Below are 25,254 nucleotides of genomic sequence, written 5' to 3'. Positions count from 1 at the left end.
TTTGCCGTGGACGGCACACCCAGTGCATGCAATGCGTTCGATGAAATGCCCCACTAAGTCAATGTGAGAAGGAAGAAGGTGGGAGAGAGAAACACTGCCATGTGGATGAAGACCGGTCAAAACCACGCTGAGTCAGCAGTGATACCGAAACAATCGAGACAAGGAACTAACTTGTCCGGTTTTAGGAGTTAAGGGTGTAAGTTGTCCGGTTTTAAAATTAAGGACTAAATCTAAACTTCGCTACAAACTGGGGATGAAAAATATACTTGTCATAACGGTGCGACAAAGCGCGCATTTGTTTTTAGTCATACCATTTCTTACTTTGGTGTTCTTTTCTATTTGCGTGTTTTCAATTACGCGTTAACCGGGGAAGGAACACGTATTGGCAGGAATGTGTATTCTAAACAATGGAGGTGCCACATGTCCCCCTTCCGGATAGACCCATGCCGACCATCGCGTCACGCTCCGGTGCCACGTGGCCCGCCGACATCACGGGCCCACGGACTTAATCGTCAACAACCTCCAACCTCTAGTTACAAGTCTTCGTGTGATAATGGTAACAGTGTAGCACATGACTTTGAACTTGACTGACCGCTGGGCCCCACCTCGCCGCGGAAGATTCTAGCCCCTCGGGAGAAGGCTCAGTGACTCGCCGGCGAGATGATCGTGTCGGCGCTCGCGACGGCGGTGGGCGTCAACCTGGGCCTGACCGTGCTGCTCGTCTCCGCCTACTCGCTCCTCCGCCGCCGCCCGCCGTTCGTCTCCGTGTACGCCCCCCGCCGCCCCTACGCGCCGCTCGAGTCCTGGATCGCCGCCGCGTGGCGCCGCTCCGAGGACGACATCCACGCCGCCGCGGGGCTCGACGGCGTCGTCTTCGTCCGCATTTTCGTCTTCAGGTCCCCCATCCCCTCTCACCAGCTGTGCTTGTTCGTTCCCTTGGCTTTGTTACTGAATCCGAGGGTGCTGCGGGGCTATGGGAGCAGCATCAGGCTTTTCGCCGTAGTCGCTGTGGTGGGCGTCGGCGTGCTCATGCCGATAAACTTCATGGGGGACCAGCTGCGGCTGATCGACTTCACCGACCTGCCCAGCAAGTCCGTCGATGTCTTGAGCATCTCCAATGTCCTGGACGGGTCCAACAAGTGAGATATTTTAACCCCTGATTTTTTATAATTTTGGTGCGCTTATTTTGGGAGTTCTACATGTCATGGTTAGTGTCTGAAGGTGAATTTAACTGGTCAGTTAGCCCCATGATATATAATTCTAGAGTAGTTTACTTTTGTAACTAATAATACTGTTTATGCTGTTCAGGTTTGGTATTATAGCAGGTTAATTCTCCTCATGCTGCAGTTTTTTATTTCATGGAGTGCATATAAGGAGTTACACTTTTCTGAGTGCTTGTCTAGTGTTGATGAACCTGATGACCAATCTCCATGCGATATAATTGTTTTGTGTTCTCTACGTATTAAATGGCCAGTGTAATCAAAATTAGGTAGCTATTCCAGAATTCTGATATCTACAGCTATTCCAGAATTCTTTTCAAGAATTCTGATATCTACAGCTATTCATATCACTTATGTTGTTTTATAACATGTAGAACTGTAGATTAATAGATGATGCTGCATCTCTGTTTTAAAAAAGAAACATTGTTAAGTATTCAGTACATAGAATTTGATTAGGATGGTGTGGAACAGCTCTAACCACTCTAATCACGGGGGCTTCACGTTGTGGCATTCTCCAGGGCTTCTTGCTTATGCAAAACATTTCGTTGGAGTCTAATTAGATGTTTCTATTGGAAATTATCTTCCTGTCTGAGCTCTAAGTCATGCTTATTACATGTGGTAACGTGCTTCACAGATTATGGCTTCACTTCTCTGCTGTGTACATCATAACTGGAGTCGCATGCTACCTGCTCTATTATGTAAGTAATTTAATGTTTCTTCTACTTTTTGTTTAGTTTTTAATTTGCATTTTCTTTCTTCATTTGTAACATGATTCCTTGTGTATCAGAGTATCAGTTGGACAGAACGCATTATCCTTTTATAATGAATACATGCTCATTGGATCTGGCATCTGTTTATTACGTACTTTGTTTGTAAAAAAAAATTGGTGCTTGACTGGTTTCAGTTTTCTCTGTAAGCAATACTTTGTGTTTTTTCTTTGCAGGAGTACAGATATATTTCTGGCAAGAGGCTCGAGTATTTTATGACATCGAAGCCACTACCTCAGTATTTCACAGTTCTGGTTCGAGCTATCCCTATAACTGATGGTGGTTCTGTGAGTGATGCTGTTGATAAGTTCTTCAAAGAGTATCATTCATCCACCTACTTGTCACATACTGTTGTTCATCAAACTGGCAAACTCCGCCGCCTTCTTGTAAGATTCAGTTCCTTTGGATACATTTGTATTGCATAATTATGAACAGATGTCCATGAATAATCAATGTTCCTAATAAAACGTTTATATGGGCTGTCTATCAACTTCTTACATGACATAAGGGTTGCTGGGGAATATAGTTGTATGAAAAATACTAGCATGAGGTTTACCGAAAAAGGCTTTCGCCCCGCTTTATAAATAAAGCAAACCACCGAGCACAAAGTCAAGAAGGTACCAACCGAACACACACACACAACGCCACCGCAGGCAAGGTCCAACACACACGCACACAAACACTGGTTCAGCTGTGGGCACAGCACAACAAGCCCAACATAGAAAAGAGGCACGCACAACACCTAAACGGCGGTGGCGGCGAGGTAGAGAAGATCTAATCCGGCTCTGGTGGTGGTGGGGGAAGCGGAGGAGACATCCGGAGAGCCATCGCGCGAAGCTGGGTGATGATGGAGGTGATGGCGTCTCTCTCCCTGGGGCGTCTAAGCGGCCGCCAAAGCTGCAAGTAACCAGACCATTTGAACAAAGCGTCAGTAGCGCGACGAAGAGGGACATGTTGAATTACAAGCTTATTCCTAATAGTCCACAACGTCCAGGCTAGCACACCGATGGTCGACCACTTAATGTGGCGAGACGCGGGTGGCAACGCCTGAAGTTTGTCCAAGAGAGCGGGGAAGTTGTTGTGGTCCCAGCTTCCACCCACTAATTCACGGAAACAGCTCCAGAGGAACTGCGTGGACACACAGGTGAAGAAGATATGGTTCGTATCCTCTTCAGGCCCGCAGAGCGGGCACCGCCCATCACTAGGGCCGTTGCGCTTCAGGACCTCTACGCCGGACGGAAGGCGGCCGCGAATCCATTGCCACAAGAATATCCTAATCTTCAAGGGGAGCCGGATCGCCCAGATGGTGGTGAGAGCCTTGGGACCCGGCGAAGGGGCTATGGCCTGGTAGAGAGATTTAGAGGAGAATTGTCCAGATGGCTCTAGCCACCACCTGGTGCGGTCCTCTCCTATCTCCAGATCCGGCTCGTGCAAAGCAATGCAGTCGAGCAGGTCCTACCAAGCATCATTCTCCGCCGGTCCAAAAGGTCTCCGGAACGCGAGGTGCCCTAAGTCAATAAGGGCCACCGCAACAGAAATCCGCGGATCTACCGCGATGGAGAACAGGTCAGGGAAGCGAGCCGCGAAGGGGGAGTCCCCAGCCCATCTATCGAACCAGAACAGCGTGGCGGTGCCAGATCCAACCGCAATCGAGGTCCCGATGCGGAGGACTGGGAGGAGCTGTATGATGGATTGCCAGAACTGGGACCCACCGGACCGCTGGCAGAAGGCGAGTGGCTGACCACGGAGGTATTTCTGCTGGATGATGCGAAGCCACAAGCCACCCTCTCCGTTCACAATCCGCCACAACCACTTAATCAGGAGAGCTATGTTCATCCGTTTGGAGGACATGATCCCGAGTCCGCCCTGATCGCGAGGTTTACAGATCTCCGACCACCGAACCATGTGGTACTTCTGCTTGTCGCCCTCGCCAGCCCAGAAGAAGCGCCCCTGGACTGTGGCAATCTCATGGTGCAGAGTCTCAGGTAGGCTGTAGAAGCTCATAGTGAATAGGAGCAAGCTGGAGAGGGACGAGTTAATGAGCACCGTCCGGGCGGCCTTAGATAGCCAGCGGCCTTGCCAAGGTTCACTGCGGTGCTGGAGCTTCCCCATCGTGGGGCGCAGCTCGGCCACCGTGAACCTCGAGTCGCTAATGGGGATCCACAAATAAGTCATGGGGAAGCACCCAAGCTGGCAGTTGAGGCGATCCGCGATGCTCTGTCGTTCGTCTTGGGGGTATCCCAAGACCATGACCGCACTCTTATCGAAGTTGATCCTGAGGCCAGACATCTGTTGAAAGCAGAGCAGGAGGAACTTCAGGTTCGTGATGTCGTTCGCAGAGCCCTCCACGGTGTCATCTGCGTATTGGAGTAGGGAAATCCCATTTCCGCCAACCAGATGCGGTACAATGCCCCTAATATGCCCCGCAGCCTTGGCCTTATCTAGGATGGCTGCCAGAGCATCAACAACCATGTTGAAGAGGAACGGAGAGAAGGGATCGCCCCGATGGATCCCATAGAATGTGGGGAAGTAGGGACCAATCTCGCCATTTATGTTCACCGCAGTCCGGCCCGAGGAGACCATTTGCATCACGCGGGTTACCCATCTATCGTCGAATCCCTTCCGGAGCAAGCATTCCCGAAGGAAGGGCCAGCTGACCGTGTCGTATGCCTTGTGGAAGTCCAGTTTCAGGAAAACTGCCTTGAGGTGTTTGGTGTGCACCTCATGGAGTGCTTCGTGAAACACCAGGACTCCCATCAAGGATATACCGTCCCTGGATGAATGCCGACTGATTCGGGTGGGTGATCCGGTCCGCTATTGGGGCCACCCTAATGGCGTACCCCTTCGCAAGGATGCGGAAGATGACATTGATCACCGTGATCGGGCGGAACTGGCGGATATCCGAAGCTCCAGTTATTTTGGGGATGAGGGTAATAATCCCAAAGTTCAGCCTGGTAAGGTCGATGGAACCAACATAGAACTCCTCAAAGAGGGCCATCACCTCCGGTTTAATCACCTCCCAGAAGGTCTGGAAGAACTTCACTGGGAGGCCATCCGGGTCAGGGGCCGACGAAGGATTCATGCCCTTAATGGCTGCCCAGACTTCTGCCTCGGAGAACGGGGCCGTCAGGGCCACATTGTCCGCCGGCGAGACACGTCGGTGGGCCGGCCAAATGTCGTGCGCGAGGGCCAGCCCTCCCCGAGGGGAGGCAGCGAATAGGTCTCTGTAGAAGCCGTCTACATGGGCCCGGATGTCCTCCGGCTGCTGCAGGAGGGTCTCTCCATCCCATAGGAGAGGGATGGAGTTACGGCGTCGCCGGCCGTTGGCGATGGCCTAGAAGTAAGCGGTATTGGCATCCCCCTTGAGGACCCAATTCTGCATACCCCGCAAGCGCCAGTAAGCCTCCTCATCTGTGTAGATGATCGTGAGCTGATCCTCTAAATCATATCTAAGCATCCATTCCTCGGCAGATAAACCCGCGCCGCGGAGATCGAGTGCCTGGGTGGCCTCTAGGAGGACTTTCTTGCGCTCTCGGATATCACGGCCCACGTTAGCACCCCATCCTTTCATGAATTGCCGTGACCGCTTTGCACAGAAGTGCCAGGAGTCAACGGCCGAGAGGGAACGATGGGGAGCCTCGCGCGCCTCTTGCCACCTAGCGACCACCGCAGCGGCAAACCCAGGCTGGTGCAACCAGAAGGTTTCGAATCAGAAGCGGGGCGGCAGGGGAGGACGTTCGTTCTCCGAAGAGAGTAGGAGGGGAACGTGATCGGATCCAATCCGAGTAATCGCCCGGAGCGAAGCTAGGGGGCAACGAATGTCCCACTCAGGAGATGCGAAGACCCTGTCGAGGACTGAGCGGGTCGGCTCCGCTTGGCGGTTGGTCCAAGTGAATTTGGCTCCTACCCTATCAAGCTCGAGAAGCCCCATGTCTGCAATGCAGTCATTGAACATCTGCGTCCGGGGGAAGTTAACCAAGTTGTTACTCTTGTCGTCTTCCGACCGGATGAGGTTAAAGTCGCCGCCCACCACCACCAGTAGTTGGGCGGCTGCAACCTTACGGCGAAGCTCAGCGAGGAAAGCTTCGGAACGTTGGTGATCGGCCGGGCCATAGACCGCTATGATCTCCCATTTGAAGTTGAGGGCCCGCTCGAAGATCTCCATGCTAACGAAGAACTCGCCTCGGTCCATGCTTCCTACCTCAAAGGTGGCATCCTTAACCCCTAGAAGGATGCCACCCGAGTGGCCCGCGCTCCCACTAGAAGGGAGCTAGTGCCAAGCATATAGATCGGAGCTCAAATGCTCGAGCTCCGATAGGGAAAATTCCGTACGCATCGTTTCGTAAAAAAAGAGTCTCTTTAGTCCCCAACTCTATGGATTTTACTTTTTGGCTCAACACCCTGTTCTCGACGTTTGCTCGGGACGGGAGGCTATGAAATAGTTGAAAGCAGATGCAACATTAAAGAAAGTCAATCTGGATGGCCACAGTGTCGATTCGTTCATTGCGCATGTACTCTATCAGTTGGCGGCGTCGGCCATCTTGGCCGAAACCGTGGATGTTCCAGAACAGCGTACGCATCACGAGACCATCGGGGGGCTGCTTGACCCCAAGACTCGAGATGCGCTCTGGGTGCGAAGGGCTGCGGTGCGGGAGCGGGTGCGGCCGCGGATCTCAGCAGGATCAGCCAGCGCAAGCTGCGGGGCGCGCGGGATGGCCTCAGTAGAGGGACCCGAGGCGGTCTGAAGGCGCGCGCGGGCCTCAGCAAGGCGATCATCCAGGAGGCGGAGCCGACTCAAGAGCAGAGAACGAACATGTAGCGGGGGTAGCTGGGATGGACGGAGTACCTGGCTCAAGGTTCCGGGCAGCGGCCCGGAGCTCCGCCCGCTCGGGGATAGGAAGAGCTGGGCTGCCCTCCGGCCTGGCCGCCTCGCTCCGTGCACTGCGGCGAGAGGACGTCAACCGGGTCGAGGTCGATCGGCCCCGCCTGGAGTAGGCCGCACGCCGATGATCCCACGGGGGCGGTGCACGAGGAGGCCAGGGGCAGGGCCGGTGGAGGCGATATCTGGTCGATGAACAACCTTGTTTCGTTGAATTTATTTAACTAAATCAACTCAGTATGTATTAATTTGTATATTTTTTACAACGTGATCTAAATGCACTCAGTATGCAATATTTGCATAGGTCAACTTTCATGGATGTCAAAATTTTATAAGCTAACCACATAGCATTCTTACTCTACACATAGCAATATACTCCCTCCGTCCCATAATATAAGAGCGTTTTTTGCACTAGTATAGTGCCAAAAACGCTCTTATATTATGGGACGGAGGGAGTAGCATTCTTTTTTGACAACCAATCTGTTAATAGATTTTTGTATGCATTTATTCTCAAAGAAATATATTGGATGTCATGTCTGTCCAGTGAAGTGTTCTGGGTCGATATTTCACATATACATGTAGTAATTAACTAGTTACTGATTTTCTATATAAGCATGCCAACTGGATGCTTATCCTCATACTTCTAACCTTCTTAGAACATTTTATTTTCATGTGAAAAAAACTTTGCTCATCTCCCCTAGATGTATATGATAGTAATGGCACACTGGTTTGTTTGCTCTCCCGAACTTCGTAAGGAACACTGCATTCTAGCTTGTTGAACAGTGTCCCGTTTCACTTCTTCTGATTGCCTGTTTGATTTCTATCCAGAATGAGACCGAAATTATGTGGACAAAGCTAAAGAACCTAAAATATGTACCACAACGACCTTCTACTGACAACCCTCCAAAAAAGTTTCTTGGACTATTTGGAAGAAATAATCCTATTGGGAAATATCAGAAAAGGCTGGAAGACCTAGAGGAAAATGTTAGAATGGAACAATCAGATGCTACTAGGAGACGGGTATGTATTTCTGTTTTTTCTTTGGTCTTGGCTAAGTTAACTATGGTGTATTGATTAGTTTATCTTCCTAGTTGTCCTTTGGTTCTGACAAATGAAATGCAAACATATTGATATTCTCTTATCTATACTTAATGTTTCATAACTCTTCAGGAGATTCCCGCTGCTTTTGTTTCATTCAAATCTCGATATGCTTCAGCGAATGCAATTTACATAAGGCAGTCAGACAATCCAACTGAGTGGCAAACTGAGCATGCTCCTGATCCTCATGATGTTTATTGGCCTTCCTTTTCTACATCATTCATGGAACGGTGGATATCCAAATTTGTAGTATTTGTAGCTTCAGTTCTCCTGATAATCGTGTTTCTTCTAGTTGTGGGATTTATTCAAGGGCTCACTTATATGGAGCAACTTGAGGCATGGCTGCCTTTCCTGAGGAACATACTGGAAATGTTAGTTTCTGTTCATAGATTATAATCATATATGTTTCTCTCATTGGTTCTTTATTTTGTTATCTGGAAAGGGCCTAGTCAGCATCTATGCTCAGATGCTGAATTAGTGATACTAGTGCTAGCCGTTCTTATTATGTTGGTTTTATTTATCCAATGTATGGCACATCAGAATGGCTAAACACCTGACCTTTGTCTTCTTTGATCTTTCCAGAGCCATTGTCAGTCAATTGGTTACTGGGTATCTTCCCAGTGTCATTCTTCACTTCCTTTCCTCTTATGTGCCCTCAATAATGAAGCTATTTTCGACCATGCAAGGATTTGTGTCTGTCAGTGGGATTGAGAGAAGTGCTTGCAACAAAATGCTTCGGTTTACCATATGGACTGTGTTCTTTGCAAATGTTCTTACTGGCTCAGCCTTAAATCAACTTAACATATTCGTTGATCCAAAGAAAATACCTGAACGGCTTGCGGTTGTTGTACCTGCACAGGTAGGGCATGTGTTTTTTGATTGTCGTCAGCATGACAAGTTCAGTTTGGTATATACTACGAGAAAGTTACCACAAGTTGCTTCTGAGATTGTGCTCTCCCCTCCAAGCTTCATAGAACATGGACAATAACCTTTCTGTTGACATGGATAATATACTTATACAGTTACATCGATACAATTCTGTACTTTGTTTTTTCGTAAATAGCTTTAATAACAGGCTTCCAAACCTTAGCCTTCATCAACCTTCTTTGTTTTGTCGACGTCCTTGGCTCCTTGCTGTGGCTACTTATCCACTTCAATATATACCTGCTTACACAATTTTCACTTGTGGCATATGGTATTAGTCCATGCCAGAGCACGTGTGTTGCTAAACAATCATTGGTTTCATGATGATTCTGCAGGCATCTTTCTTTATTGCATATGTGGTGACTTCGTGGACAAGTATAACATCAGAACTCACTCAAACTTCTGCCCTTCTGTATCACTTGTGGGGGAGCTGCGCAAAGTGTTGCAAGAGGGAAGACTCAGAAGCTCCATCGATGCACTATCATAGTGAAATTCCTCGGATTCTCTTGTTTGGACTTCTCGGGCTCACGTACTCCATTGTAGCTCCACTTATCCTCCCATTTGTGTTGACTTACTTCTGCCTTGGCTACTTCATATTTCGCAATCAGGTGAAAACGCTGCAGATTATTAATCGCCCCTTTTAGCTTCCTGTTGCTGCTACACATCGTAGCGTGATCTCTTTGTGCATGGAGGTTGAAATGTGGACTTCAATATCTAGGTCTTCCCAAATTTTGGGTAGTGAACTACTGTTTTGAGGAACTTTGGATAGATATTTCCTGGATTTGGCCGCCAGTGTTGCAATGATTGATTCATTGCTGTCGCCATTTATGAGCGGATAAAATCAAATTGATGTGGTCTAAGGCGTATGATGCGAGCCTACCTTTCTCTTAATATGTTTAGGGCAGAACCAAAGTGTTCCTTTCTGGAAGATGAACTAGATCATCTAGTGGTGGAATTTAACTAGAACCTTTCTTGATAAACGTGGACATGCCTTGAAACTATGTAAAATTAAATATGTAATATGGAAAATATAGTTGTTGATTGAACTATACTTCCATATATTGGGAGGCTGACAGTAGTATATCAGGTGTCCTGGTTACACCTGTTCTGAGGAGTGACTGCACCACGAGATAATTTTGCTGGGTCAAAATTGCCAAGTAGAAGACATATTTTCCATGTGCAATTGTTCTTTACTGCTGGATAAATTTGTCAGAAGTAGTGAAATACTTGCTTCAGCTTTATAAACTGGATAGCGCAATTTGCATATGTTTAACTTTATCATTCATCAGTTTAAGTATCTACAGTTTGTAACTTTGCTACTACAAATGCAGCTTTGTAATGTGTATGCACCCAAGTATGACACCGGTGGAAGATTTTGGCCCATTGTGCACAATGCAACCATATTTTCTCTTGTGCTGATGCATTTGATTTCAATCGGAGTATTTGGAGTAAAGGAATTTCCACTTGGTTCAAGTCTGCTGGTGCCTCTGCCGATTCTCACACTTCTGTTCTATGCATACTGTGGAAACCGATTTTACCCCATCTTCGAAGCATACTCTACCGAGGTACTTTTTTATTAGTTTCTCCTTTTGTAAATGCATAGGAGGCCACTCTATGTGTGCACCTGTTTACCTTAGCAACAGCAGCTGCTGTTTTCTTATTTGGAATCTTTAGATATCATTTCTGTGGCATACAAACCCTTCATGTCTCACTTTTGTTCATGCAGTCATTGGTAAACAAAGATATACAAGAACAAAGCAAACCAGAGATGGCAGAGTTCTTCAGCAGTCTTGAAACAGCCTACTGTGACCCAGCACTGAAGCCTATCCAGCGGTCTTCGAACTCTGATGAACGTACTTCACCACTCTTGTCTTCTGTCTAGATCCAGACAAGTCATAGGTGGCATCCTGGCTCCCACGGTGTGAGATTTTTGTTTGATTTTGGGTTTTTGATGATCAGGTACATATAACAGTACAGGTGTGCTTCTTGTTGTGTTTTTTTACACGGTGAAGCAAAACTTAGGACATGAATCCTTGTATTATTATGTTGTACATTTTTCTTTAGGACATAAATCCTTGTATTATTGTGTTGTATATTTTTCTTGGAGGAGTTTGCTGTGCATATTTTTGTGTATCAGATTTGGTGCTCGCTTTGTAGAGATGAATAATACATTTTCTCTTAAGTTTTGGGTTGGCAATGCAAACTGTTTGAACCGACCATGCAAGTTGTAGATCTTAAGTTCCATGCAACCTACTTACTGTCTCTTCTAACTATGTGTTTATGTGGATATTGTTTTACTCCGTATAATTCAGTATATGAGATTTTCTGCCACTTGGAGCAATGTGATCAGGAGCTGCTGTTTTTCCTCCTTCAGTCCTTCTTAAGTGCATTTAAATATGGCCGCTCTGGGTATATTTATGATACTTCAACGTCAAGGTTGAGTTTCTCTAAACACAAAAGCCTGCTACGGTGTGGAACCGATCAGGGTGCGGCGTTCTGCACCCATATTCTGTTATTACCCAGTTATACGCTGAGGTCAGTTGACAAGCTCATACTACTCTGCATTCACATTGGCTTTGAAAATGTCTTGGCAACACAAAACCGTACTGTTTCAACCTGGCCAGGTGTTATTTTTTTTCTCAACGGCTCTCAGATGTACCCAACAAAGATATGCTTGCATCAGTTGATCGTACTCCGTCGTCAAAATGGCCCGAAGTAGCAAGATTATGCGTTGCTGCTTTGTCTTAACTGTTATCAGATTCAGTAGAGTTTGCCTTGTCTTGGATCAATTATGCTTCCACCATGGCCGATTATTCTACTGCTTGGCCGAACCCCAGAGAACATATTGTGTGATTGGTTGCCCACTTGGAGAGAATACGGTGGTGGGACTCTGTCCTGGGCAATCTTGTGCCATTTGGCTCTCCTTTTATCTTGTTCATATAAAATGTGTGGGTACTGCAGGACCTCTAGTGCTAATATGGCAAGCAAGAACCCGTGTCAAAGCAGGAACCCATGTGAAGTGGTCGGTGTAAACCCATATGAGATTGTTTGCCATTTGGAGGCTGGAGCTATGTGATCAGGAGGGCCAGGTTTTTCTCCTTCAGTCCTTTTTAAGTGCATTTAAACCCGGCCGCTCTGAGTATATTTATGCTACTTCGACGTCGAAGCCGAGTTTCTCTAAACACTAAAGCCTGCTACGGTATGGAACCGATCATGGTGTGGTGTTCTATCCATGCCTACATTGTGCTATTACCCAGTTATACGCTGAGGTCAGTCGACAGCCGCATACTCTACATTCACACTACACTGGCTCTGAAAATGTCTTGCCGCGCCTACCATTTTTGGAATGTCCGAGGCCTTAACTCCGGCGCTAAGCGCACCGCCGTCCGCAGCGTGATCTCCGCTGCCGCACCTACCATAGTGTGTCTCCAAGAGACAAAGCTCGCGCATGTCTCCGACGCCATAGTTTTGGAAACGCTCGGTCCGTCCTTTGAGGACTTTTACTTCCTAGTTCCTCCCCGCGGATGGCACACGCGGTGGTATCCTCCTTGCTTGGCAACGAGCTACCATCTCCCTCTCCAATCCCCTCATCGGTGAGCATCACATGACGGCCTTGGTCTCCTTCTTGGCCGGCGAGGGCCATTGGTGGCTCACCGGGGTGTATGGGCCTCAAGATGATGACGCCAAGCTTGAGTTCCTTGCCGAGTTACACGACGTGCGCGAGTCCCGCGTCGGCCCATGGCTTATTGGTGGAGATTTCAACATGATCACCTCGGCCTCGGAGAAGAACAACTCTAACATCAACCGGCGCTCGATGAGCAGATTTAGGCGCTTCATCGCCGATGAGGAGCTTCGAGATCTCTATATGCACGGCCGACGATATACTTGGTCCAACGAGCGCGACGCCCCTACTCTGGTGTGTAATGACCGCATTCTTTGCACCTCCGGTTGGGAGATCGCCCACCCGCACTGCCTACTCCGCTGCCTCTCCTCCGCGGCCTCCGATCACTGCCCGCTCCTTGTCGACTGCGTGGCCCGCCCTCCGGGAGCACGACGTTTCCACTTTGAGAGATTTTGGCCAAAATTGGAGGGTTTTCACCAGGTGGTTAGTGAGGCTTGGGCCTCTACTCCGCCGGACGCCAATCCCTTTAGACGGATCGTGACACGTCTCAAGGCGACGGCCAGGAGGCGGCAAAGCTGGAGCGCACGCACGATCGGCAACGTGTCCTTTCAGCTTACGGTGTCCCGCGAGCTCATTGCGAGACTTGACGCTGCTCAAGATCTACGTCCGCTTTCCCCCCTCGAGACCTGGTTTCGCCGGAAGCTCAAGGCGTCCTACCTTGGCCTTGCATCCCTCGAGCGATCCATCGCTAGGCAGCGCGTGAGCCTCTCTTGGCTCCGGAGCGACGACGCAGCGGTTTCCTACCTCAAAGTGCACGCGGCCCACCGCAAGCAGAGGAACCTTATGACGAGTTTGCGCGTCGACACCCAAACCGTCACCGACCACGATGAGATGACCGAGGCCGCCTTCACCCACTTCTCAAACGCCCTTGGCAGCACCTCCGATCGCGACATCACGCTTGATCTTCATGCCCTTCGGGTGCCGCAGTTCGATCTTCTTGCGCTTGACGCGCCTTTCACCGAGGAGGAGATTTGGAACGCCGTCAAAAGCATGCCGACGGGAAAGGCGCCTGGTCCCGATGGATTCACCGCCGAGTTCTTGGTTGCCTGCTGGGAAACGATCAAGCCCGACTTTCTCGTGGCTTTCGACAAGTTCCACGCCATGAATGGTCGCGGTCTGCAGAAGCTCAATGAGGCCCTTCTTCTGCTGCTGCCCAAGCGTGCTGATGCGCACTCCCTCTACGACTACAGACCCATCAGTCTCATACACATCTTCGCCAAGCTGGTCGCGAAGCTTCTTTCTCTCCGTCTCGCTCCTCGGCTGAATACCATGGTCTCCACCAACCAGAGCGCGTTTATTGCGGGGCGATGCATCCACGACAACTTTCTGCTCGTGCAGCAGACGGCTCGTCTCTTGCACAACCTGAAGGCGCCACGCATGCTTCTCAAGTTGGACATAGCTTGTGCGTTCGACAGTGTTTCTTGGCCCTTCCTCCTGCAACTTCTGCAGCACCTGGGGTTTGGCCCACGTTGGCGTGAGTGGATTTCCATGCTTCTCTCCACGGCTTCCACGAGAGTTCTCATCAACGGCCACCCAGGGCCTCCGATCGACCACGCTCACGGCCTTCGTCAAGGCGACCCGGTCTCGCCCATGCTCTTCACCTTGGTCATCGACGTGCTGAACTCCATGCTGCTGCGTGCGGTTGACCTTGGCCTCCTCCATCGCTTGACCAACCGTCACGCAGCTTCGAGCATATCCCTTTATGCCGACGATGTGGTCATCTTTTGCCACCCGGACCCTCACGACCTCGCCACGATTCGCAGGCTCCTCCACGTCTTTGGCCTCGCTTCTGGGCTGCACACCAACTTTGACAAGTGCTCGGCCACTCCTATTCAATGCACTGAGGATCACACTGCTGCTATAGCCGTGGAGTTGCAATGCCCCGTCACTCACTTTCCCATCACCTACCTCGGGATGCCCCTCTCAGTCCGCAAGGCCTCTTCAACAAGCTTGGAGCCGATCATTGACAAGCTTGGGCGCAAGCTCTCTACATGGCGGGCATCTATGCTATCCAAGGGAGACCGCCTATCCCTTGTGCGCCATGTCCTTAGTGCCATCCCCGCGCACTTCCTCATGGCCATCGCCTTCAGCAGCACTACCATTAAGAAGGTGAACCGGATCATCCGCGGATTCTTATGGGCTGGATCGGATAAGGCCAATGGGGGCCAGTGCCTCGTCAACTGGCAGCGTGTATGCCGGCCGATCTCCCTCGGTGACCTCGGCATCCGAGACATCCAGCGTACGGGCATCTCCTCCGCGTTCGCTGGCTATGGCTGCAACGTACCGATGCTACTCGCCCGTGGAGCCACCTTCACATCCCCCATGATGCGGACACGAGTGCAATTTTCAGAGCCTCCACGACTTGGCAACTGGGAGCTGGAGATTCTTGCAGATTCTGGACCGACCATTGGATCACTGGCAGGTCCGTGGCCGAGATTGCCCCTCTCGTTCTAACTCTTGTCCCAAGACGCCTTCGGAAGGAGAGATGCGTGCGTGATGGGCTGCAGCAGCGCTCTTGGGTACAGGATATCCGAGGTGCGCTCGGGCCGGCGGCCATGTTGCAGTACGTCGAGCTATGGCGTTCGGTGCGGCACATTGCGCTCTCTAGCGAGCCGGACACGCTACGCTGGCGTTGGACCTCCTCTGCTACGTACACGACAAGCTCCTGCTACAAGGCCCTATTCTTTGGAGCCTGTGAAGACCCTTTCTGGCGGCTCACTTGGCGACCTTGGGCTCCTCTCCGCGTCAAATTCTTCCTATGGCTGGCCATGCAAAACCGTTGCTGGACCGCGGAGCGCCTGGCTCGCCGCGGACTGCCCCACAACGACGCCTGCGTCTTGTGTGACCAGGAGGATGAGACCATGCACCACCTTCTTGCCGGATGCTCTTTCTCTCGCCAAGTTTGGCACGAGATCCTCGGCTGGGCCCGCGTGCCCATTAGCCTCCCGGACCACGACACGCCATTCCAATTGTGGTGGCAATCCTCTCTCGACCTCGCGCCCACTTCCATGCGCAAGGGCCTAGCCTCCCTCATCATCCTCTCAGCCTGGTGGATTTGGAAGCAACGAAATGCATGTATCTTTGACAGAGCGACGCCATCGATTACCTTCACATCCGACACCATCAAGGACGAGGCGCGTCTATGGGCCAAGGCGGGCGCTACCGGACTGCAAAACATTATCCCGGGCGCGTAGTCTCTAGTTTCTAGCCGTGGGGCTGAGCACACCCCTATCTGTTGTGCTCCTTCGCTTGTTCACCATGCCTAGTGCGCACATGGCATTGTAAGCGTTGTAATCCCATGCTTGTACTCTCCTTCTATCAATACAAAGATACGCACCTTGCGTATTCGCGAAAAAAAAAAATGTCTTGCGGCCATAGCAAAACCATACTGGTGAAGTGTTCCTCCTTTTTTCATCGTATATCTAGTACAATCAACTGATGCAAGCATATCTTTGTTGGGTACAATTGCGAGACATAAGGGCGTCAAAATGACCCAAAATAACAATTGAGATCAACCGAGTAGCAGGATTATGCTTTACTGCTTTGTCTTAACTGATATCAGATTCAATAGAGCTTGCCTTGCCTTGGATCAATGATGCTCCGATTATTCTACTGCTTGGCTGGACCCCAAAGAACAAATTATGTGATTGGTTGGCTGCCACTTGGAGAGAAGACGAAGGTGGCACTCTGGTAATCTGTCTTCCGCAAATCTTGTGCCATTTGGCTCTCCTGTCCTCTGTTATATAAAATGTGCAGGTACTGCAGGGCCTCTACTGCTAATGCTAACTTGGTAAGCCAAACAGTCCGTGTAAATCATTGGCTAACAGTGGTGCGCCATTTGTCCTCTTCACGGGTAGGTTGAACAGTGCTCCATGACATGCCTTCCTTTGTACCTAGTCACTGTCATTTACTCGTTAAAACATCAGCTCACGTATCCTGGGTCACAGAGCACGAAAAGGCATTCTGATGTGACACAATGATTTATTTCCTGATCTCTGTTTCCTGGCCAAAACTCATGGAATTCCCAGTGCAGTTGCAAGCTTGACCTTGTCAACCATATCACTACCAGGTAGTAGACCTGACCTTTGGTTCACAGAGCTTGAAAAGGCATTCTGATGAAAAGGAATTCCCAGTGCAGTTGCAAGCTTGACCTTGTCAAACATATCACTGCTAGGTAGACCTCACCAGGAGTGCAGGACAAAAAAGATGGCCAGCTACAAAGGTCGAGAAGCTCAGTCCGCAGCTGGGGCCAAACCGCTAGACGTTCACAAGTTGCATGTCCTAATTCTGACGAGGACATCAAGAGTACTGGCATATGCCACCAAAATACTCCTTAGAACATCGGAGGATGATCTTCAATTTTCAATTGGCGTGGGGGAGGCGCATCGGAGACACCGTCGTCGTCATGCATGACAAAACGCAGACGGGTGGGAACAAAATCATTTTTTTTTGCTGGTAGGGAACAAAAACAAATTGACAGCCGGATTTAATTTTAACCCCCGCTCTGGTTGATTAAGAAGCCGGTTAGGGGTCAAGAATTTCAACCCCTAGGGTGGTTGTTTTGTTCTGCTTACGTCGTCGCTCTTGGACACAGGCGTTAACTCCATGGCTGCAGCTCAGCATGCCTTGGGAACTGAAAACGGAAATTTGGAAATCATGTGTAAATAAAAAGCACACGCCCGTAGTGACTGCTGACTTGGTCGTGTGTTATTATGCAAGTTAACTAGATTCCTTTTACGAACACCGCCTACAGATTAGACATATATAGCGACACCACCCCACGCGCATACTCACACACCGTCAATTGATGACCTATCCAAGGACATATACCTCCTTTTGATCTAAAATAAAACGTCTTATACTCCTTCCGTAAAGATATATAGGTGCAGTGATTTAAACGCTTTTATATTTTCTTACGGAGGGAGTAATTGGGAGTACATGCTAGTCTTAGAAAATGTGACGGTCAAATTTGCATAATTTTGTCTGTTGAGCCCTCGCAATTTTTTTTGTCTGTTAAGGTATTTAAAAACTACTCACAGTAAGATGAAAACAACATTCAGATTTAACGCAAAATATACTGTGCATATGAAAAGTAAGAACAAAAGATGTATATTCGAGGCCATCACTGTCAAAATCATGTATTTCGAACCAAGATAGTACTACTACTGTATTGACTACCGAGCAAGAAGCAGTTTGCGGCGTCCGGGGCATGTCAGTTGGACTGTGCTTAAGACAGTTACAAAATTTTACAGCATCTCTTTTTCAGATACCATCACTTGTGGCCTTGCTATGTGAGTGTCCTAGTGGGACTGCAAAACATCAACTTCACTAAACACTTTCTGGTAGTACAAAGTGAGATCATCAATTCCCACTTTTTAACCTTTCCTTTGACGTTGCAATCCAAGTAGTGTGCATTGCTAAGCAAGCTAGTTAACAATAAGAAGAGCCAAGTTGGCTCAATCAAAGAACACACTACCAAACTACCTAGTTGCTCAACTGAGGTCTCATATTGCACCGCATATGTATAATATATGCCATACACACATCATCGTCAAAATGCCCTGGATTTTGCACACTAAGACATGAGCTAATCGCCAAAAGGTAATATCTGGATGTCGCCGAACTGGTCAAAGAGCGGTGTACCTGTCCTGCATTATTTCCCTTTCATTGCTACGGTGAAAGTGACAAACATCAAATTCTTGTGCGACAATGATCTACGTTGCAAACCCGGGATGATAAAATACATTGGTGTAATTTATGTTCTGAGAGATTAACAAAAGATCAATGATTTGCACAACATGCCATAATATAATTGTTTTTATGTAAGGTTTGTATTTGAAGTATTATATCCTGAAAACCCAGCCCTTGAATGGGCCTCGAGCCAGCGATCATGTTATAAATGCATCTTGGCATCAATTATATGTACTATGATACATCTCACAGGGTGTATTCTAAAGAGGGAAATGGTGATTTCATACCATTCATATCAAGTGTTTTTATGATCACGATCCTAGAATAATATCAATAGCAATCCGGCCATGTCAAAATGCTCGATTTATGGACGACTTTCAGTTCTGATCGCATGAGGAATGATTGATCTAGCCACATCGTGGTGAGACAAGAGGGATCTAAATAAGAGATGAAGCATAGTTAAGGGGAAGCACCATACACCAGAATTCACGTGTTGGAATGAAAGGTGGGAAAGGGGTCATCGCTACCTGATGGCTTCGCCTCTACCCCGGCTAAGTAGCATGGATGATGAGGGAACATGCATGGCAAGGTGGTGTTAATGAGCGACGCGAGGAGGATGTGGTGGGAGGGGTAGTACGAAAATAGCGTACGCTGGCATATTTTGACCCTGCCACCCCTCCCTCGTCGTACCAGACCTAAATCATTTTCTTAGGCCGGGTTGCAACAACCTGAAAATGCCAACCGATCCCATCTAACCAGAGGGACGAGAAATATAATTATATTAATTCGGTACTACAATAATTTTTTTAGTAATAAAAACAACATTGCTTCTATTTTTTTAACACCATATCTTTTTTGAAGAATTTTAGGCTTTTGGGCGGGGTTAAAAATTGGAGCTCATAGCCATTATGACTTGACGGCAGGGCTTTGGGCCAACCCGCTGAGCCGAGCTGACCATGCTTAGGTCTACCCTATACAAACTTTGAGCCTTATCATAGTGGTTTAATCATCTTTCTTGCATATACAGATCATTTCACACAAAAGTTTAGCCCGATGAGGAATCAAAGAGGTCATGAACTCAAAATTTCTTGGCTCGCATACCATATTGAGTATCCATGCAGCAATACACTCCTACGAAAAAGGCCAGCAAGATATACACTCATACTTTGAAGTCCAAAAGGACTAGGTGTACCTAGCTAGTTCTACACCAACTAAATCATATATGTATAGTCACATGAACCTGTCAATGACTAGGCCAACACGACCACACCCTCATCCTTAGCTAAGCAGATTCAAAAGACAACTTTTCACAGCATGAACACACGAATTAACTAGAGATCCAATCTCTCACTAGATCTCCTTGTCCCCCCATTTGTTGAACACCACAATTTACAGATGCAATGTATTTTTTGTATTCCCAATCAGTGCTACTAACCCATCACCATTAACAATATAAATGCAGCAGATTGCATATAAATACTTATAATAAACTTACATGAATTAATATGAATGCACAAATGAGCTATAGGCTAGTAGCGCACACACAAGCAACAAAAGGCATCTTCCTCATCCTCGCTTGTCTCCACTCCTTCCTCTCCTCCCCTATATATACTCCCTACCTGATCATCTCTTTTCAGCCTCCAGTCCATACTCCACGCCGAGCCGGATCGATGGTTCCATCCATGGCGAGGAAGCGCAAGGCATCCGACGACGTCTCTGACGCTGACATCGACGTCGGCATACCTCTATCACTAGCTTCGACGGACGCGTGGACGACGTCCACGGTTGCGGCTGCGACGGCGGCGAGGCAGCAGCAGCGGGGTAGGAAGCGGTTCGTGGGCGTGCGGCAGCGGCCGTCCGGCCGGTGGGTGGCGGAGATCAAGGACACGATCCAGAAGATCCGCGTGTGGCTCGGCACCTTCGACACCGCCGAGGAGGCCGCCCGCGCCTACGACGAGGCCGCCTGCCTCCTCCGCGGCGCCAACACCCGCACCAACTTCTGGCCCCGCCCCTCGCCGCCTGCCGCCTTGCAGCCGCCGCCGCCGCCGGCTATGTTGTCGATGCAGGCGCCGGCGTTGCCTTCCAAGGTCTCCAACCTCCTCCTCCTCCGCCTCAAGGCCCGCAACCAGCAGCTCCTCCTCAACGACGCCACGGCGCCGCAAGAGGCTGCGCTGCTGCAGCAGCAGATGCAGAAGCAGATGTCCTCGTCGACGTCGTCGTGCCAAGAATCATACATCCATGGCCGTGACGACGAGTACTGCTTCCAGGTAGACGACTTTTTGAGCGAGGAGTGCAACAACTCGCCAGAAATGGAGGAGGAGGAAGAAGAAGAGGTGGAGGAGGAAGAAGAGGTGGAAGAGGAGGAGGAGCTGGACTTCCAGTTCATGGACAAGCCGGCGGCGGCGGGAGACGAGGACGCCGGGCTCTGCTCCCCGTTCGAGATGGTCGCCGCAGAGCTCGGCGGCTCGGCGCCGGTGGAGGCTAACGACGTGGACGGCGAGCCTGCGACGGCGGTGCAGGAGGCGATGAGGAGGATGGACTACGAGAGGAAGGTGTCCGCATCGCTCTACGCGCTCAGCGGTGTGTCCGAGTGCCTCAGGATGCGCCTCGGCGGCGGCGCCTCCGCCGCGCGCGATCAGCTGTCCGGCCTGCGCGAGGCGTGCCGCAAGAAGCAGAGGTTGGCGGTGCAGCAGCCAGCATCGGAGCAATCCTCGGAACCAGCTGCTGCTGCTGCTGATCATGGCACGGAGGAGGACGGTAAAGCTTACGTGCAAGAGGAGTGTTCAGGCAGCAGCAGCGGCAGCAGCAGCCTCACGGAGGCGGGGAGCTCGTCGTCACTGGAGGCAGCGAACGGCAGCAGCGACGGTGACGTGCTGCTGTGGAGCTCCCTGGACCTGGCGCCCATCTGCTACATGGCATAGGCTGATCAGTTTTGTTGTTGTGTTCCATGGTTGCAACTTGCAGTTAGGTTGTGTTGGTGTGGAATTCATTTTGCTCCATGCATGGCAGATGGCTCATATGAGAAGCCCTGGCCATCACTTGCTTAATTACCAATTTATTTTGAGAAACAGTGGTAATAACAATAGAAACGAACTTGCATGCACCTCGGCTGGTAGTGCTTCAAAGTAGAACTCATCTGCATATGAAACTTGCATTGAGATTCAGAGAACAGAGCCTTCGTCACCGTTGCATCCCCTCCAGAGCCGCCACCGCCGGCGCTTAGCCGGAGTTGAGAGGGTGGGGTCCTAACCCCTTTTGTCATACATGGCACAAGTACCAGTTTTCCCATGGACACCACTCTTCAACCTCAAGGCCACCAACAGGCGTCAGCAAGAATGCACAGATGAGGCTTACAAGAATCTTTCCACACTTAATTTTCTCATGTGGATAACTTTAGAAATCTGTTCATGCATGGAGTTGAATTCCTCAAGTTCAGATATTGTGGTCAAAATATACAGTACTAGTATAGTGCCAAAGAAACAGTCAAGAGTTTATCATATCATTCTTTTGCTCTTCTCTATACAACAGTGTGTGTGATACACAAAACTAACACTGATAATCTGGAAAAGCTCAAGCTAGAACTTTGCAGATGCACTCAAACCTCAGAATCTCCATCATGCTGAACTTGTTAATGTTTTTGGCTATAAGAGCAAAAGGCTATGAGCGTCCTAATAAAACTGGGCGAACCGCCTTAGTGAAATCTTCATGAAACTTCTGCTCTGAAAACCTTTGAGCACGCTTCCGTGCTGCTGCCGCCATTTCTCGCCTCTCTGGCTCCGGCATCCTCAAGACCTTGAGGATTGCCTCCGCAAATTCTTCCTTCCTGGAGGCCAGAAACCCTGTCTCCCGGCTGTCCTCCTCTAGCACAATATCCATCATTGGTCCTGCAGATTTATGGGCTGCAAAAAGTAGGCAATGTTATTAAATGTTCAATGTCAGCATGATCACCCCCGCAAAAAAAAAAGTCAGCATGATCAGCTCCAAGTGCAGCATCATTCGGTCATGGTTCTAGAAATTCATCTTTGCCTTACCTTTGACACCCAAAAATTGCAATGTGGAGTACATTCAAAGAGGGATTTGTTGTTCACAGCAAAGAAAAATGTAATGTTTTTACAATAATTGCAATCTGTAACCCAAAACTTCGAACGAAACAGCTATAGTGCAAAGCATGCATAGCATCCTTTGGAAAGTGAAGTTGAGGACATCAACCAGAGATCAATAGGATACTTGCTCAGTTACTCACCAATTGGAATAGCACCAGCAGCCATGTACTCGACGACACTTATTCCAAAATGCTCATCTGTCATTGAATGGAGCCCACAAATTGCACCACCAAGAAGCTGTACCAGGTCTCTGTTTCATGCAATAATATACCTGTTAATTACTAGACAAAGAAAAGGTGGTTTCTAGCTGTAGTTTCAAAACCAAGACCTGTAAGAGATATCCTGGTGGAACTCTACAAGCTCATCTATGTGAAGCTCCACAGATCTGTCCTTAAGCTTTTGTAATCTTTCCAGATCCTCTTTATTCCGGCAACTGCCAGCAAATTGAAGTTTTGGCTTAAGAAAGTCTGAATCTAGCCTTTCAAGAGCAAGTGCAAATGCCTCCAACTGAAGACCATGAGCCTGAGGAGAGCAGAGAGCAAAAGGGTAGAGCTACTTTAGTGAGTGAACTGTAAGATCTTGTAACAGATTTTGTTGCAATAGTAAGTTGACATACCTTTTCAGGACGGAACTGTGCAACTGATATAAGAACAGGAGGTGTAGTTGATCTTTCCAGGGGAAGCATCTATTTTATTCATCAAATGTTTATTGTGAGTACAAACCAAATCTTTTTGTGTAATTAGATTTTAGCCTAACAACAAGAATGCCGAAGTAATTTTAGTCGATGACTTGCATTCATAACGTGTTCACATGATCACAGCACATAATTGATTGTGACTGATGGGAATCTAGACATACCTGCAGGGCGGAAGTATCGCATGGAGGGTATACCCTCTTAGTACGCTCTGGGACTTTCCAAATATTTACAATATGGGATCTTGTCCATGAGGAATTCACCATCACAAGATGTGCACAGGAACCAACTAAACCATACAACCAACTGAATATGGTGTAGTACAGAACTTTGCATCGAGACAACCAAATGCTACAGCCAAAAGAACATCCAATTAGTACAGAACTTTGCATCGAGATAACCAAATGCTACAGCCAAAAGAACATCGAATTAGTACAGAACTTTGCATCGAGATAACCAAATGCTACAACCAAAAGAACATCCAATTAGTTTTGCATGGTTGATATCATTGATACATGCTATTGAAAATATAAAGAATATTATTCTTTTGTCGACGCACAATCCTGTTAATTCAGACTATATCAATAGAGGAAAGAAACATATGTCAAGAACACTGACCATATCATAGACTGGGCCAAGAGAACATGCATGTTTAAGTAACACGTTTTTGGACATTCTTTTGATCATGCACAGTAAGATTTTAAACTCCCAGATACAATAATGCACCACTGTTTTCCAAATTACGATACTCCAATAAAAGGAATTGAATCTAAAATTGTTCCCATACCTTCCAGAGATAAGAGAGTTGTTATTGTACATTGATTTGCGCTGCTTAACACGTTCGGCCATATCAGAACTGATCGTGGGATAATGAGTGTAGCAGAGGACCTTGCAACCAAACAGCCAAGCCAGTGGATACGTAAAAGCATAGCCACTTGTATCAAAGTAAAACTGCGGGGTGAATTTGTTAAGAGCCTCCCATGCGAGATATACTGAGCCAAGACTTTGCCCGATCATTGTGAAGCGCGGATATGTGCTTGCTTCGATCCACTTTCTCTTGTTCAAATAAACGACCTGAAAATGCAGTTCAGACATTTTAATGCTCTTGCCAGTACACCACATTTGTTTTGATTAAGTTCCAATTGAATGCAGACTTGCAGTAGTATGTCATTATGTTAAGTAGTACTACAGCACTAGACTGCATTTTTCTCATTTCATAACAGAAGTAGAATGCAGTGTTAAACTAACCGGGAGGTCGTCCAGATAAAAATTTACAAGAAAAAGCAATCAGAACGGCAAGAGGGTCCATTGCAGAACTAAAGCAAGCTCAATTTGCAAGAAGCAAAGCAGCTACGACTAGGACCGTCTCCCGAGATCCAATTTCTACTACGCAAGAAACTGCGCTCCATGGGGCCGTGCCGTACCTGCGGCGGGCGGAGGAGGCGGACACCGAAGCGATCGAGCGCGCGGGCGGCGAGTCCATCGGGGGACGCGTCCGCGTCGCCGGTGAAGACGGCGCAGGGGAGGTCGGGGCAGAGGTCCTGGACGGCGCGCACGGCGCACCAGAGCACGCGCTCCCCGCCACCGCCGTCGTTGGTGTACGGGTGGAAGAACCCCGCCGCGGCCGCGGGGTCGGGCGCGCGGCTGCGCAGGAGGCGCAAGAGGTGCCGGAGGGCGAGAGCGAGGAGGGTGGAGACGAAGGTGAGAAGGCCAGCGAAGATCGCCATGGATGCGACGCCAAAGTCTGGGTCGGTCGGACTTCGAGAACAGTATAGTTTTTTTTTCAGGGGGTATAGTTTTTTTTTCAGGGGTATAGTTTTTGAGTAAAATGCAAGAGTTCTTTTCCAAAAGTGTCGATTGGGTCCTAATTTTTTTTAAATGCACATCTGGGTCCTAATTTTTTCTAAGTTGTTCACCCGAGGTCCTAATTTCGTCTGACCACCGCTGACCAGCTCGCGTGGCGCTTTGACCGCCGCCACGTCGACTCGAGGGCCCACACGGGAGATTTCCCGCGGTTGGAGGTTGGGAATTTAAGCAGTTTGGCCCCTGGAGTTTATGCTTTCCTCGTTCCCGGTCCCTAGGTCTTCTGCTCGCTCTCTCCCTCTCTTTGGCGCCGCGCCGTCACCGCCATGTCCGCCGCCGCTAGCTCGTTTGCCGTGAAGCACCGCGGGAAGAAGGCTGCCCAAGCGCCTCCTC

The 25,254-nt window shown here is 48.8% G+C and overlaps 3 protein-coding genes across 3 annotated transcripts; 2 read left to right on the top strand and 1 right to left on the bottom strand.

Moving 5' to 3' along the window:
• The first annotated feature begins 475 nt into the window (after nucleotides 1–475).
• Nucleotides 476–11,107, top strand: LOC109757321 (CSC1-like protein HYP1). Its single transcript, XM_020316148.4, has 10 exons — nucleotides 476–896; nucleotides 984–1,139; nucleotides 1,855–1,918; nucleotides 2,164–2,373; nucleotides 7,695–7,886; nucleotides 8,037–8,335; nucleotides 8,547–8,823; nucleotides 9,224–9,496; nucleotides 10,220–10,453; nucleotides 10,615–11,107. Exons 1-10 carry the CDS (start codon nucleotides 661–663, stop codon nucleotides 10,768–10,770), a joined length of 2,097 nt encoding a protein of 698 aa, XP_020171737.1. The 5' UTR covers nucleotides 476–660; the 3' UTR covers nucleotides 10,771–11,107.
• Nucleotides 11,108–19,866: 8,759 nt separating this feature from the next.
• On the top strand, nucleotides 19,867–21,349 carry LOC109757323 (uncharacterized). The gene has a single exon (XM_020316149.3). It carries the CDS (start codon nucleotides 19,932–19,934, stop codon nucleotides 21,180–21,182), a length of 1,251 nt encoding a protein of 416 aa, XP_020171738.1. The 5' UTR covers nucleotides 19,867–19,931; the 3' UTR covers nucleotides 21,183–21,349.
• A 262-nt stretch (nucleotides 21,350–21,611) lies between these two features.
• On the bottom strand, nucleotides 21,612–24,847 carry LOC109757324 (GDP-Man:Man(3)GlcNAc(2)-PP-Dol alpha-1,2-mannosyltransferase). Its single transcript, XM_020316150.4, has 7 exons — nucleotides 24,483–24,847; nucleotides 23,846–24,132; nucleotides 23,223–23,409; nucleotides 22,981–23,049; nucleotides 22,693–22,886; nucleotides 22,505–22,614; nucleotides 21,612–22,160 (listed from the first exon to the last, which is right to left on the bottom strand). Exons 1-7 carry the CDS (start codon nucleotides 24,783–24,785, stop codon nucleotides 21,919–21,921), a joined length of 1,392 nt encoding a protein of 463 aa, XP_020171739.1. The 5' UTR covers nucleotides 24,786–24,847; the 3' UTR covers nucleotides 21,612–21,918.
• Nucleotides 24,848–25,254: the final 407 nt, after the last annotated feature.

This window comes from Aegilops tauschii, chromosome 5, assembly GCF_002575655.3.
Source record: "Aegilops tauschii subsp. strangulata cultivar AL8/78 chromosome 5, Aet v6.0, whole genome shotgun sequence".
NCBI classification, from domain to species: Eukaryota; Viridiplantae; Streptophyta; class Magnoliopsida; order Poales; family Poaceae; genus Aegilops; species Aegilops tauschii.
Note: the sequence above shows the minus strand (reverse complement) of the source record. Positions and strands in the feature narration are given on the sequence as shown.

Excerpts from the sequence above, each read along its gene's own strand:
- LOC109757321 (XM_020316148.4), top strand. The coding sequence starts at position 661 with ATGATCGTGTCGGCGCTCGCGACGGCGGTGGGCGTCAACCTGGGCCTG. Across the intron at positions 1,140-1,854 it reads GTCCTGGACGGGTCCAACAA|ATTATGGCTTCACTTCTCTG; the intron begins GTGAGATATTTT and ends CGTGCTTCACAG. Across the intron at positions 8,336-8,546 it reads CTGAGGAACATACTGGAAAT|AGCCATTGTCAGTCAATTGG; the intron begins GTTAGTTTCTGT and ends TGATCTTTCCAG.
- LOC109757324 (XM_020316150.4), bottom strand. The coding sequence starts at position 24,785 with ATGGCGATCTTCGCTGGCCTTCTCACCTTCGTCTCCACCCTCCTCGCT. Across the intron at positions 24,133-24,482 it reads GCCTCCTCCGCCCGCCGCAG|GTCGTTTATTTGAACAAGAG; the intron begins GTACGGCACGGC and ends CTGCATTTTCAG. Across the intron at positions 22,615-22,692 it reads CACCAGGATATCTCTTACAG|AGACCTGGTACAGCTTCTTG; the intron begins GTCTTGGTTTTG and ends TGCATGAAACAG.
- LOC109757323 (XM_020316149.3), top strand. The coding sequence starts at position 19,932 with ATGGTTCCATCCATGGCGAGGAAGCGCAAGGCATCCGACGACGTCTCT.